We start from the raw sequence: 13,690 nt of genomic DNA on the forward strand, positions 1-13,690 counted from the left end.
AGGGACCACTGTATTTTCACCTACTGACTCCCATACTAAAACTTTTTTGCACAAAATTTTGACTTTTAATGTTTTTATTATAAATTGCAAAGAAGTTTACTTTTGACGGAAAAAGAATGAAGCATGTGCCTGCAAAATTAAAATGAGTACTTGACTCATCTTTAGCGATGCGCGAATGCGGTTTGTGTGTCTGTGTGTTTAAGTATAGTTTGTGAGACTGTACGTTCCAAGTCTTATTAGGGATGAAGTGGTGACTTTACTTCTTTAGGGCTTGCACAAAGTTGCCCAGATCGTATTCCTCCTCATACTGATGCTCGGACCAAAGCTCCGGCAAATTCTCAATGATTGTATTCATGGTCATGCCACCGCTGCCACCAGCGGCTGTTGCTGCTGCTCCGCTGTTACTGGCCTTATTGCCGACATTAAACAGATCGAAGATTTGTGAGGTGCCCATGGTCTGAAGCGAAGCATTGTCGGCACTCACCACCGTATTGGCGGTGAGTATCTTAAATTTTTGCAGGCTCATAATCTTCTCCTCGAGCGAGTTGCGCGTAATCAGGCGATACACATTGACCACCTTCTTTTGTCCGATACGATGGGCACGATCCATGGCCTGCAGATCCTTCATGGGATTCCAGTCGTGCTCCACAAAGATGACGGTATCGGCACCGGTAAGATTTAGACCCAAGCCGCCCACCTGCAAAATATTTAGGTTACAATGCGTATGGTTACCAATAAACATGAACATACCAGAGTGGTTAGTAGCAGCACATCAATGCTGGGATCACTGTTGAAGTTGTTCACAATGTCCTGACGCAATGAGGCTGGCACGCTGCCGTCCAGGCGCAGATACGTAACGCTGGGCAAATGTTTGCGCAACAGATCGTGCTCCACAATGTCCAGCATGGCCTTCAGCTGGCAAAATATAAGCGCCCGATGCTGACTGACTGACTCCGTTTGGACACCAATGCCGCAATCTAAAAGCAGTTGCCTATAAGGATAGAGAGTGGAGGATTAGCAGCTTCCGGAAATGATTCTTAAAGATAGACACTTACTTAAGAGCTGGCAATTTGGCCGAGTGCTCAATGTCGTCAAGGGTGCTATTACTGAGTGCCAGCTGCGCAGCAACATTGGTCAGCTCATCGCCGGATTGACGCAGTACCAGCTTGGGATGATTGCAAACGTTTTGCAGATAACGAAGTGCCTGGAAGATGTGCGTTTTGGTACCGAGATTCTCCGTATCGTCCAACTTATCCAAACAGTCTTTCAAGTGTTTATTGCTAAAGTCTTCGTAGAGGCGCAACTGCAGGGGACTCAGTTCGCATAGCAGATCCTGCGTGATTTTGGGTGGGAGATCCGTGAGCACATCCTCTTTGACGCGACGCAATAGGAATGGCAGCACTTGGCGATGCAAGGCTTCCATGGCCAGCACACCGGCCTCCTGTTCCTTGGGCGAGCTCTTGCCATCCCGTGAGGCCAAAATGGGTCGCGAATAGCGTTGAATGAACTGTTTCTCGGTGCCCAGAAAGCCAGGCATTAGGAAATCAAACAGCGACCACAGCTCCAGCACATTGTTCTGTATGGGCGTGCCTGATAGGATTAGTCTATGGTTGGCCTTTAGCTGCTTTATGGCCTTGGAACTTTTTGTCTTTCCATTTTTTATGATATGCCCCTCGTCCAGCACACAGTAGTTGAAGTGAATGCCACTGAAAAAGTCAATGTCCTTGCGTATAGTATCGTAGGAAGCGACTACCAGGTTGCAACTGGTGCCAATTTGACTGCGAAGCTTCTCGCGTCCAATGGGAAAACCGAAATAGTGCAAAGGCTTTAACACTGGTGACTGTGCCAGAAACTTTTCCACCTCATACACCCAGTGGCCAGTGAGTGTTGGCGGACAGATGACTAGGCTGGGCAATGGGGCCAGCTTGGCCTTTTGGCGCTGCACATGATCGCCGGCCAATATGCAAATCGTTTGGAGCGTCTTTCCCAGGCCCATGTCGTCGCAGAGAATGCCATGCAGATTATACTTGTTAAGGAACCACAGCCAGTTGATGCCCGCCTGCTGATAGCCGCGCAGCTCCACACTGAGCGCAACGGGTACATTATAGTCCGGTATCGTCTTGGGCGCAAACAGATAATCAAGGAACTCACGATCTCGTGTCTTGCGTTCCTCTAATGGCTCGCCCTTGAGCTGTGGTGCTGTCTTTGCATTGACGGCACCGTCCAGTGGCATTAGTTGAATGAGTGTGGCAAACGAGTGCGTGGCCAGCAGGCGTACTGATTCATCTGGATCGCTCATGGCGCCCAGCAGCGGCACCACGAGTAGCACAATAAATGGCACAACACGGATTTGCAGTCGATTAACCACTCGCTCAATGGCCTCCACTGCGCCCTGCCGTTCAATGGGTCTCTCAATCTTGAGCAGCAATCCAAGCAGCTCTGCTACCACAAACTGCATGGTACGGCAGGCATCAATCTCAGCCAGGGCAGCAAAGCAACGAGCTGCCATGTGGCGCAATACCTTCAACGGATGCCGCAATATGAAGCCGAGGTGTGGCAGCAGTGCAAAAAGCTGCTCATGTAGCGCGACGTGCAAATGCGGTGCCGCCGTTTCGATTAGTTGCAACGAGCTAATCAGATCATTGCATGGCGTCAGCTCAGGCAGAGTGCTGGATAGCTTCTCTATATCCATGCTGGTGACAAACTGCTCCAGTTTGCCAAACATCAGCTGCTGAAAGATGGGCACCTTCTCTACAATGCGATCCCCGAATGAGCTGCAGAGCTTGGCAATGGCGCAAGCTGCGCCCAATCTCTGTATGCGACACTGTCGCCCCTCAGCCTCTTTGACCTGTTGAGTGCTGATCTCTTTGCTAGCCGCAGCCGCTACTGCAGCAGCCAAGGCTTCACTGGCTGGCGGTCTGCCGGGCCCTCTAGGCGTTGGCATTAAAGCCGTGCCGCCAGCTCTTGTGCCTGCACCGCCTCCGCCGCTGCTGCCACCCGTCGCCTGTTGCTGCTTGAGCGTTAGGATGCCATAATAGTCGCAGGTGTCATGGACACTGACAGAGGCACTGGAACGTGTCGCTAGGAACGTGCGCGACGGCATCATCTACAAAAATGGGTATTTGTATTAGGTATGGTATTTCTGGTTATGTCAAGCTACTTTCACTTACCAGCTTCGGCGTGTGCTCTGTATCGCTACGCAGCAGGGTGCACAGATTATTTAATATTTTACTATTGGGACTAGGATTTCTATCACAAACTTGTTCCATAAGATGCACCAAAAAGTCAGCAGACAATTGTTGCAGTGGCACGCACTGTTCCCGCTTAATCGACTCCATGAGCGGCTTGACAACGGGATTCAATTTGTCTGGCAGACAGTGCAGCGCACAAATAGCACCGGCCAATGCTGCCTGGGCGCTGACATGGTAGGCGCCTTGTTCACTGGTCGTCTGTTGATACGAGGCCTGTAAGCTGCGTCTACGCTCCAGGAGCGTTTCCAGCACCTTTGGCTTGAGCGCATAGCTACGCAGATTGTCACTGAGTGTGGTGGCCACCGCCTCTATCTGGTCAAGCGTAAGAATCTTCGCATTGTTGAAGTCGTTAATGGGTATCTTGTTTTGCTTCAGCGTTGCTATAAAGTCCTGCGCCTCCTGCAGCAGTCGTGTTAGCGACGTGGCCACCTCGTCATAATAAAAATACTCTGACACACACTGATGCAGCTTCTCCTGCAGATTTGGAGGTCCTGGTCGCACGGGCTCATCCTCGAGTGCCCAGAATGCAATTATAAGGCCACACACAATCCGCTGAACCGCCGAATGGGCATTCAAGTGGCCCAGCAGCACCTTGGTGTAGCAATCTGTGGGACTCTCCATCTGCGGCGTATAGAGGACGCCCGGTGCCGGCTGCACCAGATAGTGCGAGAGAGCACCCAACGCTCGCGATGCCGTGATGCGGGCGCGCATAAAGTTCGCCTCACGCAGCTCCAGTGGTGTAGCCTCACTGCCGCCCAAATACAACTTCTGCATGACATTCGAGTGAGCCAATGCAACGCCACCCAGATCATCGCCCATGCGCAGGTTACGGCGGCGGGTACTCGCCGCTGATACGGCGGCTACATCGCTGGCGCCACCACTACCTCTGATGAGCACGGCCGGATCAAAGGCCAGACGTGGCGGCTGCATGGCCAGGCATATCCAGGATGATACATACGGGCAGGCAGCATGCAGTAGCGCTCCCAACCCTGCGTGCTCAATGAGATTGGACCAGACCTGACGCGCCAAGGTCTGAATATCCGCCTGCGGCTCCACCAGAATACGTTGATAGATATGCCGCAGCCCCTGCTGCAGCAGCTGCCAGTTCCAATCTACAACGCCAAAGTTCAGCTTCAAAGATTTCTGCACGCCATTGGCACTGTCAGTTGCCTGCTCCAACTCCAATTTGGCACCGACTGGCTCCTGTTTGGGCTCAGCTTCGCCTCCGCTTGTTAATGTCAACAGCGTCTTCAGTGTCGAGCGACGTACTGAGCTGGTGCTGTGCGAGAGGAACGGAAACAGGCGTGGCACCAGCGTGCCTATTGGCTCCATTTGAATCCAGCTGGCTGCCTGTGGCAGGCACAATATGGCCGCCAGTAGGCCCATGAAGCTGTTGCAGGCCGAAGTTAGCTCATCTTGATCGAGCAGCAAATCCCACAGCATTTTGACAATTGATGACACCTGCGTGGCATTGAGCAGCTTGGGTAGCCACATTGCCACTGGGATTAGTGTCGCTGCCGCCACCGCGCCGACGTCATCGACAGCATCCAGCAGGCCTGGCAGTATGTCCGATATCGATTTGGGCAGGTAAATGGGCAAGAGCTCCTCGCGCACCACAAACACATACTTCAGGCCTAGAAGACCGCCATGGCGCACTTCCCACTCGTTTTTGTGTCGTATCAGCTGCAGCAAAATGTCCACTATGCGATGAACCTTGGGCTCATCGATGGCTTTGACCAGGGTGCCCAGCACTTGGGCACAGGTCTCGCGCACCGGCGCCACTACCTGATCGGAGACAAAGTCTCCGAATCTATCGAGGCATAGCACACAAAGCAATCGTATTGCCGCATCCTCCAGCCATCGGCCGTGCGCCTCGTGCATTTGCTCGGGACTCTGCTGCACACACTTGCCCGCTCCATTGCCATGCAGATTGATGAGCTGACGCAACGCAGTGGCCGCCCCGTGACGCACCTCCCATTTGGCGTGAAAGAGATCAATAAAGAGGCGCGCACAAAAATTCTCCAGTGGCCAGGAGACAGCATCGACCCATGTGCCTGTTGCATCTGGCACAGCGGCTGCAAGCAGTGAAATAATATTAATTAAAACCGTGATTAAACGAAGTATTAGCGAAGTTTTCACAATGTGTGAAGTAATCTACTTTTATAATAACAAATCTCCATTTCCGGAAGAGTATCAGTAATAAATACCCTTATCTGATCTATAAGCCGAAATGATAAAACTGATAAAACATAAAACTCAATTTTCGAACGAGCTATTTGGAGTGTTATCAAAAATTTTGTAAGCCATACAATTTCTCATAACGTACATAATTCTTTAAAGGTTGTTGCAGGTAACTAGACAAAAGTTGCTCTTTGTGAAACACCCAGAAACCTTCTTTTAAATTAATATGTGTGCACGTTTATATATAATAAGCCTATTCCGGTTTAGCGGTATTAATAGTAGTATTCTGATGAACGGAACATTAAGTGCTTTACGGGGTAATATGACATCATGCACACTGAGTTTACGTACGTATGCATAGATATTCGTTTAAATTGAGAACAGGCAATACGCAACACATTGCAAACTTTTTAGTGGCATCTGCAAGCAATTGGATACAAGTATTCTTAACAGAATTTGTCTGAAAAGAGAAATCAATGCCATTGCGCTACAGTTTGAATGCAAAACAATCTATAAAAATGCACGAAAATATTAGAATATCGTTTCAAATTGTTTTGTGATAATCATATAAGGCTGAACACTCAAATAACGGCACTAAAACTGGCTCACCGGCCAGGTTTGATATTGTACAATATCAAAATAAATATTAAAACCTAGATATTAAAACCTTTGCACCATTGAAATAATCACATAAACCATCTTTCAAAATAACTACCATAAAATTGAGACTTTGGTTAACCCGCCCACGCACCGCTCAAGTTGTAGAAAATCTCGTGTCTGTCGTTTGCCTTCAATTTCTTCTTCTCTGGCTCATCAGTTGTGCTGTTGCCGTTGTTGTTGTTGCTGCTGTTGTTGTTGCTGCAGCTGCTGCCGCCGCTGCTGCTGTTGCTGCCGGCACCGATGCCAGCTGTTGAGTTTCGGCGACTGCAAGTGGGCGTAACTGTGGAGACAGCAGTGGCGCTGCCTTGACGTGCTTTGCGCTTAGCGCGATTCATTTCGCGGCAGCTGAGCCGCTGGCCTGCAGCACTGATACCAGCTGCTCCTCCTCCATTGGCCTGATTGATGTGTAGTATTTGCTCCACAGGCAGTTTCTCGGCATTCACATTGTAGCTGTTGCCAGTGCGCTGCAGGGCCACATCCTCGTCGGTTATCATGTCAGTCAGATTGACGCCCAGCTTGGCGGCTGTGGTAAGTCCCAGCTTGTCATTGAGCAGCGCACGCTGGCGAGTCAGTCGAGCAGCCACACTGTGATCCTCGGCAGCGCCGCCACTAGCCGGCTGCTCCTCCTGCACATCGAATTCATTGCCCTCGGAGCCGATCAGACGGGCGCCTTTCTGCAAAATCTGCTGTAGATCGAACTCATCAAAGCTAAGCAATCGCTCGCTGCACGGCGTTGTGGTGGTAGATGAAGATGCATTCGATTGGCAGCTGTCCTCCTCAGTGGCATCACTGGCCGTGCGCTCTTTCTTAAAATGTATGGAACCCAAATGCAGTTCGGGCTGCCATGGCGGCACCTGCTTCAGTATTGCTTCCACCGACTGCGCGGCGGCAATGCGCGTCTCCCACGAAGTACTGTGCAAATATCCCACGAGCCGATTGAGCAAGGCATGCAATTCGTGTGGATATAGCTTTTGCACCTCACCAATTTGCTTGGCCGCCGCATGGCGCGTGGCTGCGGTGGATCCCGATTCGAGTAGTATAAAAAGACGATCGAGTCTGCAATCAGAAAAAGTTGTTAATGGAGTTTATTAAAACCAGTTTTGAACACTTACCGAGATGTCATTCTTCAGTTGAGATTTGTGATACCTTTCGGTTGATTGTGCGATTAAACTCGTCTATAATTACTATATGTAACTAATCTGCAAATAAAAACAAAGTATTACTATTGTTATAAAATTGTTATAAACTAATTAGCAATTGTTAATATGACCTTCCGTAAAGACAATACTGCAAACATAAACGAAGCACGTATTCGAATCTAATAAAAATTAGTTCGAGTTCGATTCTTAGCATTGAAAAGCTACATTATACATTAATTCATATTTGATTAAGTTAATGTAAAGCCAGGCGGCGTTTACCCACCAGCTGAACCAATATATATATATATACCTTACTACTGTATACTAGTGTCATGAAGAGGATAATAAAAGAGTTGTTTTATGTATTCATACATAGAAATTGATTTATATGTTGAGAAGGATGTAAATCTTTTGACAAACAAAAGACAGTTGGGCTGGGTTTATCGGTTAGTTGAGTATGATAAAAAAGAGGCCCTTTAAGTGAAAAGAAATTTACGCGACTGGATTACTTGATCCTTCTTGACAAGGTACAAACATATCTATAAGGGCACTGCAAATATTTTTGCATGTCAGCATATAGATATATATAAATTATATTTGTGTACATATTTGCTATCGTCGTAATAAATTCGTCAAATATAGAACGATAGCATGCATAATCCCTAATGTGATGCATTGTGATGGGATCCACACAAAATACCAATCAGCTATAAGTACGAAGAGACCCTGCCTAATCCAAAATTGGCCTGGATAATTTGAATTTTTTAAATTTCTGCGAATTGAAGGTAGACAATAAATAGCATATAACAACCTAACAATAAAAAAGTGGACCGGTTATGAACCTTTTGACATCAATGTCCGACCCGGCTACAAAGAAGGAACAAAAAAAAACAACAAACAGAAATCGAGAAACTCGCGTGGTGTGAGTTGTATAAGGAAGCTAAAACAAAGCTACTGCGACCTTGAATATTAATCAAGTATTTATATAACTATACGTATGTACGTATCGGAGTGTGTTTCTTATTTTTTATAGCAAGCGCGTCGAAACCGAAACACATTATTACGAATTTTCGGCCGCAAACAGAGTATTTATTTATTTCTTTCGGTTTTTGGGTCGAGCTCATAAAAAACGCAACGAGTAACCAAAGAAGCGACAGCTAGAAGTCGATCAGAGGAATAAACATACAAGACTGATTACATGCTGCACACAAAACTCTTTTGAAATATGTATTTATACATGTACAAATAATAGTTTAGGGGTGGTTTCAGGGAAGCGTTTGCTAATCTGCAACGATATAAGTCGGCTATTTCTATTAAAATGGGACAATCTGTCATAACCAGGACTCAGACGGCGTTACGTAATGCAGTCCCACGTATTTCAGGTGCTTACGCTCAAATCGTTTATGTAAGAATTCATTTTATTTAATTTTCAGCATAAATCACAATTTTGTATGTACTCTGTATATATTGTATATATATATATATATATGTATATATAGTATTTCGGTTGATAATTATTGGAAGCACAAGTAGAAAACCTCATTTATGGAAATAATGAGGTTTGAATATATATATACAATTTGTGAAATTGGAATATTCTCTGGCCCCTCCGATTTATTATTATTTCACTTATGGAATTACTTTTAATTTGCAGAAGAGTTAATTAAACGATTTAGTTGCATTTTAAAGAAATATTCTCAAGATCTATTGCTGCTTTTATTTTCAATCTCAAAAACTGCGTACGTGTAAAATATTGTGTGTCGAATGTTAAATTAATTATTTAATTACATTGATTTTAATGTTAATTGTTTTTGTCTCTTGGTGTCAGCGTCCGAAATGTATCGGAAAAATATATAAGATTAGAGCACACAGGCAGCTAAATAGTTTATATGCAAACATTATAATTGGTTAAAGCTATAGAAATACTTTCTAATTGTACTACCCAATTTCACAGTAAAATCGAGTTGAGTTTATTATTTATATTGACAAGGACGAGCAACAGTTACTGCACGTGGTAAATGGGACGTGATTTATTTGTTCGTAAGCAATATACTTTAAACTATTGAAAATACGTGAATATGTACAAAAGTCGATCGAGTAAACCAAGAAATTGCAAACTATAAACGTTTGCATATTCATATTAATTACAGATATAATTGTACTTTGGAAAGATTTGAGCACATATCACTCATTCGTGCGCGCATAGTAATATTATTTCTCTGAACTTATCTATGGAATGTTATATACCCACACATGCAAGGAAGTATAGAGATAAGCAACAAATAGTTGTTGGTAAGGAGTTCTTATGTTGATAAAAACAATTAAATAATATACATGCATAAACAAAAATATAAGCACTATAGTTGTGGGGTTCACTATCCCCAATAAATTAATGATAATTTTATTAGGAGCGTACTATGGAATAAATAAAACGAAATGCAATACAAATGACAATTTAATGTAAAATTGATTTGGCTTTATCGAGCCTCCGATTACATACATAGATAGTGCACATCGTTAAAGTTATAATGAAAACATTTGTATGACATGGTTTGATCACGAATTGACAGCAATAAATAAGTTATTGTGTTTGTCAATAAAGCAACAACAACAACCTTGCATGGTAATTCTATTTGTATTACGATTGACATGAGCTAGGGCTATATAAGAAATAGATCGATTTTGATATATGTAGAAACATCATATCATATTCGAATAGATTTCTGAATGTCAACATCTTCCACTAATAATTGTTTTTGTGGTTGGCATACCCTGTTCACAAAATGAAATAGAGCATATTGGCTTTGTGCAATGTGCGTCCATAACGACGTAAAAGGCGCTGTTCAACATGTGAGCCAGGGTCGGTAATACCCGTTCTTACTTATTTTTATTGTCGCCTACGGTTCACGTATTCATAAATTTATTAACAGACATTTTGTAGCTGCAGATAAGCAAAGCAAAAATTTGTATTATCAATAATGGGCATATAATGATTAGCAAGAGAGGGACACACACAATCAGAAAAGCCAGCTAAAATGTATAAATGTACAAACATTCATTCATAAATACTTGCATACATATGTACAGACTACACTCCCTACTTGAGCTCATTTGTTGTACAGTGTTGAACTTTAACTTTCAAGAATTGTCCGAAACAGTTTCAAATTGTGACCAATCATTTAAGTCCACGTTGGTTCGAATAAGCGTCTTTTAATAAGCCCCCATATCCCTCGTTACTTCTCTGAGTCATCATTCCCATATTTATGTGAGTTTTGTTATAACAAACGAAACGCTGCCCTTTTCTTCAAAAGATTCGAGCGTATTCTTTGTACAGTTTATTTAATTAATTTTGAATATTTAAAGCACGACCTTCTATGCTCTTTGTGAGCGTGCTACAGATTTTTTGCGAAATGTATAACACTATTGAAAAGACTTAATGTAAAAATAAGAATAAAAATATATAAACGTATATATCACCACGACAAGTGGATTAATTGTAATTTTTTTTAGAAAATTGTATGGTAAGTGGTACAAGTTCCAAGCTAGCCAGGCCCTACAGATTTCCCAGATATGGTTCCCTGCAAAAAACAGGTCAGACATCGCTTAAGTAGAAGACAGATAATATGGATCAAAATATATGTAGGCAAGTACACTTGAGTTCACAAATGGAAGTTTAACTTGACAAATATTGAAAATATGCAAATCTCGTTAACTGTCATTAAATATATCTAGGCAAACGCATTCATAGACTAAAACAAGTTACCGAAAGTCGTGTGCTCGAATTCATTTTTAAGAAATTTTGCACATATGGAAACACTAAATGTCTTTAAATATTAAACAGTTCAAATTTGCATTCATACAATGGCAGAAACATTTAACAAATATTATAACAGCTGCTGCTGCATACATTCAAAATTATTGTACGGGCTATTATTGAGGGGGTCTGTATACACAGATCCATCTCGAATGCATCCAATGCTGATAAAAGTATGCACGAAATGAACTATTTTATGGGAACAGGTAAAATAAACAATATACAAAAAAATCAACTTAAAATAGCTTGAGAACTTTTTATTTTACCTTTTTTCTACGCTTTTGTAGGAATATGACATTTTATGAAAATGGTTATATACAAATTGAGAGTCAATTTGATGTATGTTATATATACATATTTTGACGAAAATCAACAGCGTATTTTTAGGAACGTATCTTACGTTCTTCGAACTAACCTGTCTATAGAAAAATCAATAAATAGAAATATCGGTCAGATGGAATGAAAAGGTTTGCACGCACTTTACATTTTTATGCCAAACGGCAAAAATAAATAAAATGGCAAAACATAGTTGAAACAAAATACATGCACACATGCATGTATATACATAGCTAGTCCAAGTGCCCTACCCCACTAAAGAGTCATATATACACACATACATACATGTGCATGTGTATGTAAGTACACATATACATATAAAAGAAAGAGAAAAAGCTGGGGCGCTCCCCATGCTTCAGTCGGCAATGTCGATTACGGTAGCAGACCATAAATAAATATAAATGCCGCTTGCTGCTGCTGGGTCGCCGTCAACGTGGACAACGCATATTGACTGAGTTTTCGACTGCGGTAGTGGTAGTGTCAAGCGAAGGCACTTGAATATTAGGCAAAACCAAAAGCTCGTAGTCAACATTCAACATTTACGCTTTGCGCCGTTATTTCGTCAATTGGTGCGCATTGAGCGCCCAAAAAGTAAGTACATGAACGATGGGAGGCAGCACTCGGGAGATTGCCAGACACCAAAGCGAAAAGCCGAAAAACAATTCAAAATGCTAAAAACAAAAGTATTGGGAAATGGTTGTGACTAAAAATACAATGACATGTCAAACGCTGCCAAGAATAAAAAAAAAAAAAGCCAATAAACTAAACTCCACAGCGAAATAATGAAATGAATTAAACAAAGGACCTTTAACTTTGCTATATTCTTCTGTATAACCTCACACACATTCACGAGTATATAAAATTATGCGTATGTATATACAAACGTACGTACATGTGCACACATAATATGTACTAATAAAATTTCTTAAATGTTAGCTTATCACAGCACAGCATGCCCCGTTGCCCCTCCTTTGGCGTACTTACGCAGTAAGAAAAGTATCAGAGGCAGCGAAATCACACACACTCTACTCATACATACACAATTGCAGAGCAAAAAAGACGCGCTGTGTCGGCAGCGTCAAGGAAAGCAGCGCAGTCGCCACAACGATAAGTAGACGAGGGACGCGTCTCCACGGAATAGTCTGTACTAATGTAATTAGTTTATATGCTTATATACACAAATATATACACACAAACACACTGATGTTTAATAGCCTTCCATATTTATTAAACACATTACGCGGCACTTACCTTTGGCAAATGTTACGATTCGGCTGGTGCTGTCGCGGCGTGCTGAGCTAGCAACTCTGCTTACTGCAGCATACCTATGGCGGCGTCGACGTCGACGTCTGCTGCGGCAGCACTGCGACTGCTTGCTGTCACTTCAACTCATGCGCGCTGTGTTTAGTTGATGCATTTTTGTCCACTTTTCACCGATAGCTAATAATTTTTGTAGAAAAAAATTTCCTATTTAATGTTTTGTTTATAGCTTTAGATTGTACAGTTCACTTTTGCTTGCGCATATGTGTGTGTTAAGCTCTGCTGCAGCGCTGCTCTGCTACGCGTTCACTTTTTTTTTGCAAGCGTCACAAAACTGTTCTTATTCACTCGCACGAGTAGCCAATTTAACCCATCGATTTAACACGCACACATACACGCCGGCGTAGGCGTGAAGAGCGCAGCGAATTCGATTGTGTCGCAAACGTCGTTTGGCCGAAACAGTCAATGTTTTAATTTAACATTTGGTTTGACACAGACACAAATGCACTCAGTCCGCTGAATGTTCTCAAATTTTCGGATATAAATATTACCAGGGAAAGCCATGTTCGCGGTGTTCAAGTCACATTTATACTGTGCGGTGCTCGAATGGCGCATGAAATAAAATTCAAACAGAGTTGCCACTGACCAGTTCATAATTTTTATTACCATATAATACAATGAAAAAACTAATCACAATTTCAGCAAACAAATGTCATAATTATTGCAAGATTATCGTATATATTTAAAAGTTGGACAAATTATAATAATAACATTTTTTACAACAGAATTGGTCGACGTATTTATTTATGTTAATAGACAACACTATTTATATTTAGAGATGGAAGTTTTTGTTTTGAACTAGTAAATATAAACTAGTAAAATGAACCGAATTTTAGAAAAACAATTACTTGAATTACTATCTAAAACCAAAGAGAATGAAATAATATAATTCGCTATATTTATTGTAAATAAAATTTGTATATATATAAGAGAATATACAAAATAATGTAACTTCAATAACTTGGGAACTAGATCCATTACTGGTTAGA

At 42.6% G+C, this 13,690-nt stretch overlaps 1 protein-coding gene across 1 annotated transcript; it reads right to left on the reverse strand.

Moving 5' to 3' along the window:
- Positions 1 to 56: 56 nt before the first annotated feature.
- LOC115770601 (TATA-binding protein-associated factor 172) lies at positions 57 to 13,419 on the reverse strand. The gene is made up of 7 exons (XM_030715939.1): positions 12,633 to 13,419; positions 7,205 to 7,291; positions 6,184 to 7,148; positions 3,171 to 5,326; positions 1,056 to 3,106; positions 751 to 991; positions 57 to 697 (listed from the first exon to the last, which is right to left on the reverse strand). The coding sequence occupies exons 2-7, from the start codon at positions 7,213 to 7,215 to the stop codon at positions 257 to 259; spliced, it is 5,865 nt and encodes a 1,954-aa protein (XP_030571799.1). The 5' UTR covers positions 7,216 to 7,291; positions 12,633 to 13,419; the 3' UTR covers positions 57 to 256.
- Positions 13,420 to 13,690: the final 271 nt, after the last annotated feature.

The sequence above is a fragment of the Drosophila novamexicana genome, unplaced genomic scaffold (genome assembly GCF_003285875.2).
Source record: "Drosophila novamexicana strain 15010-1031.04,08,12 unplaced genomic scaffold, DnovRS2.1 tig00004560-arrow-pilon, whole genome shotgun sequence".
Taxonomy (NCBI): Eukaryota; Metazoa; Arthropoda; class Insecta; order Diptera; family Drosophilidae; genus Drosophila; species Drosophila novamexicana.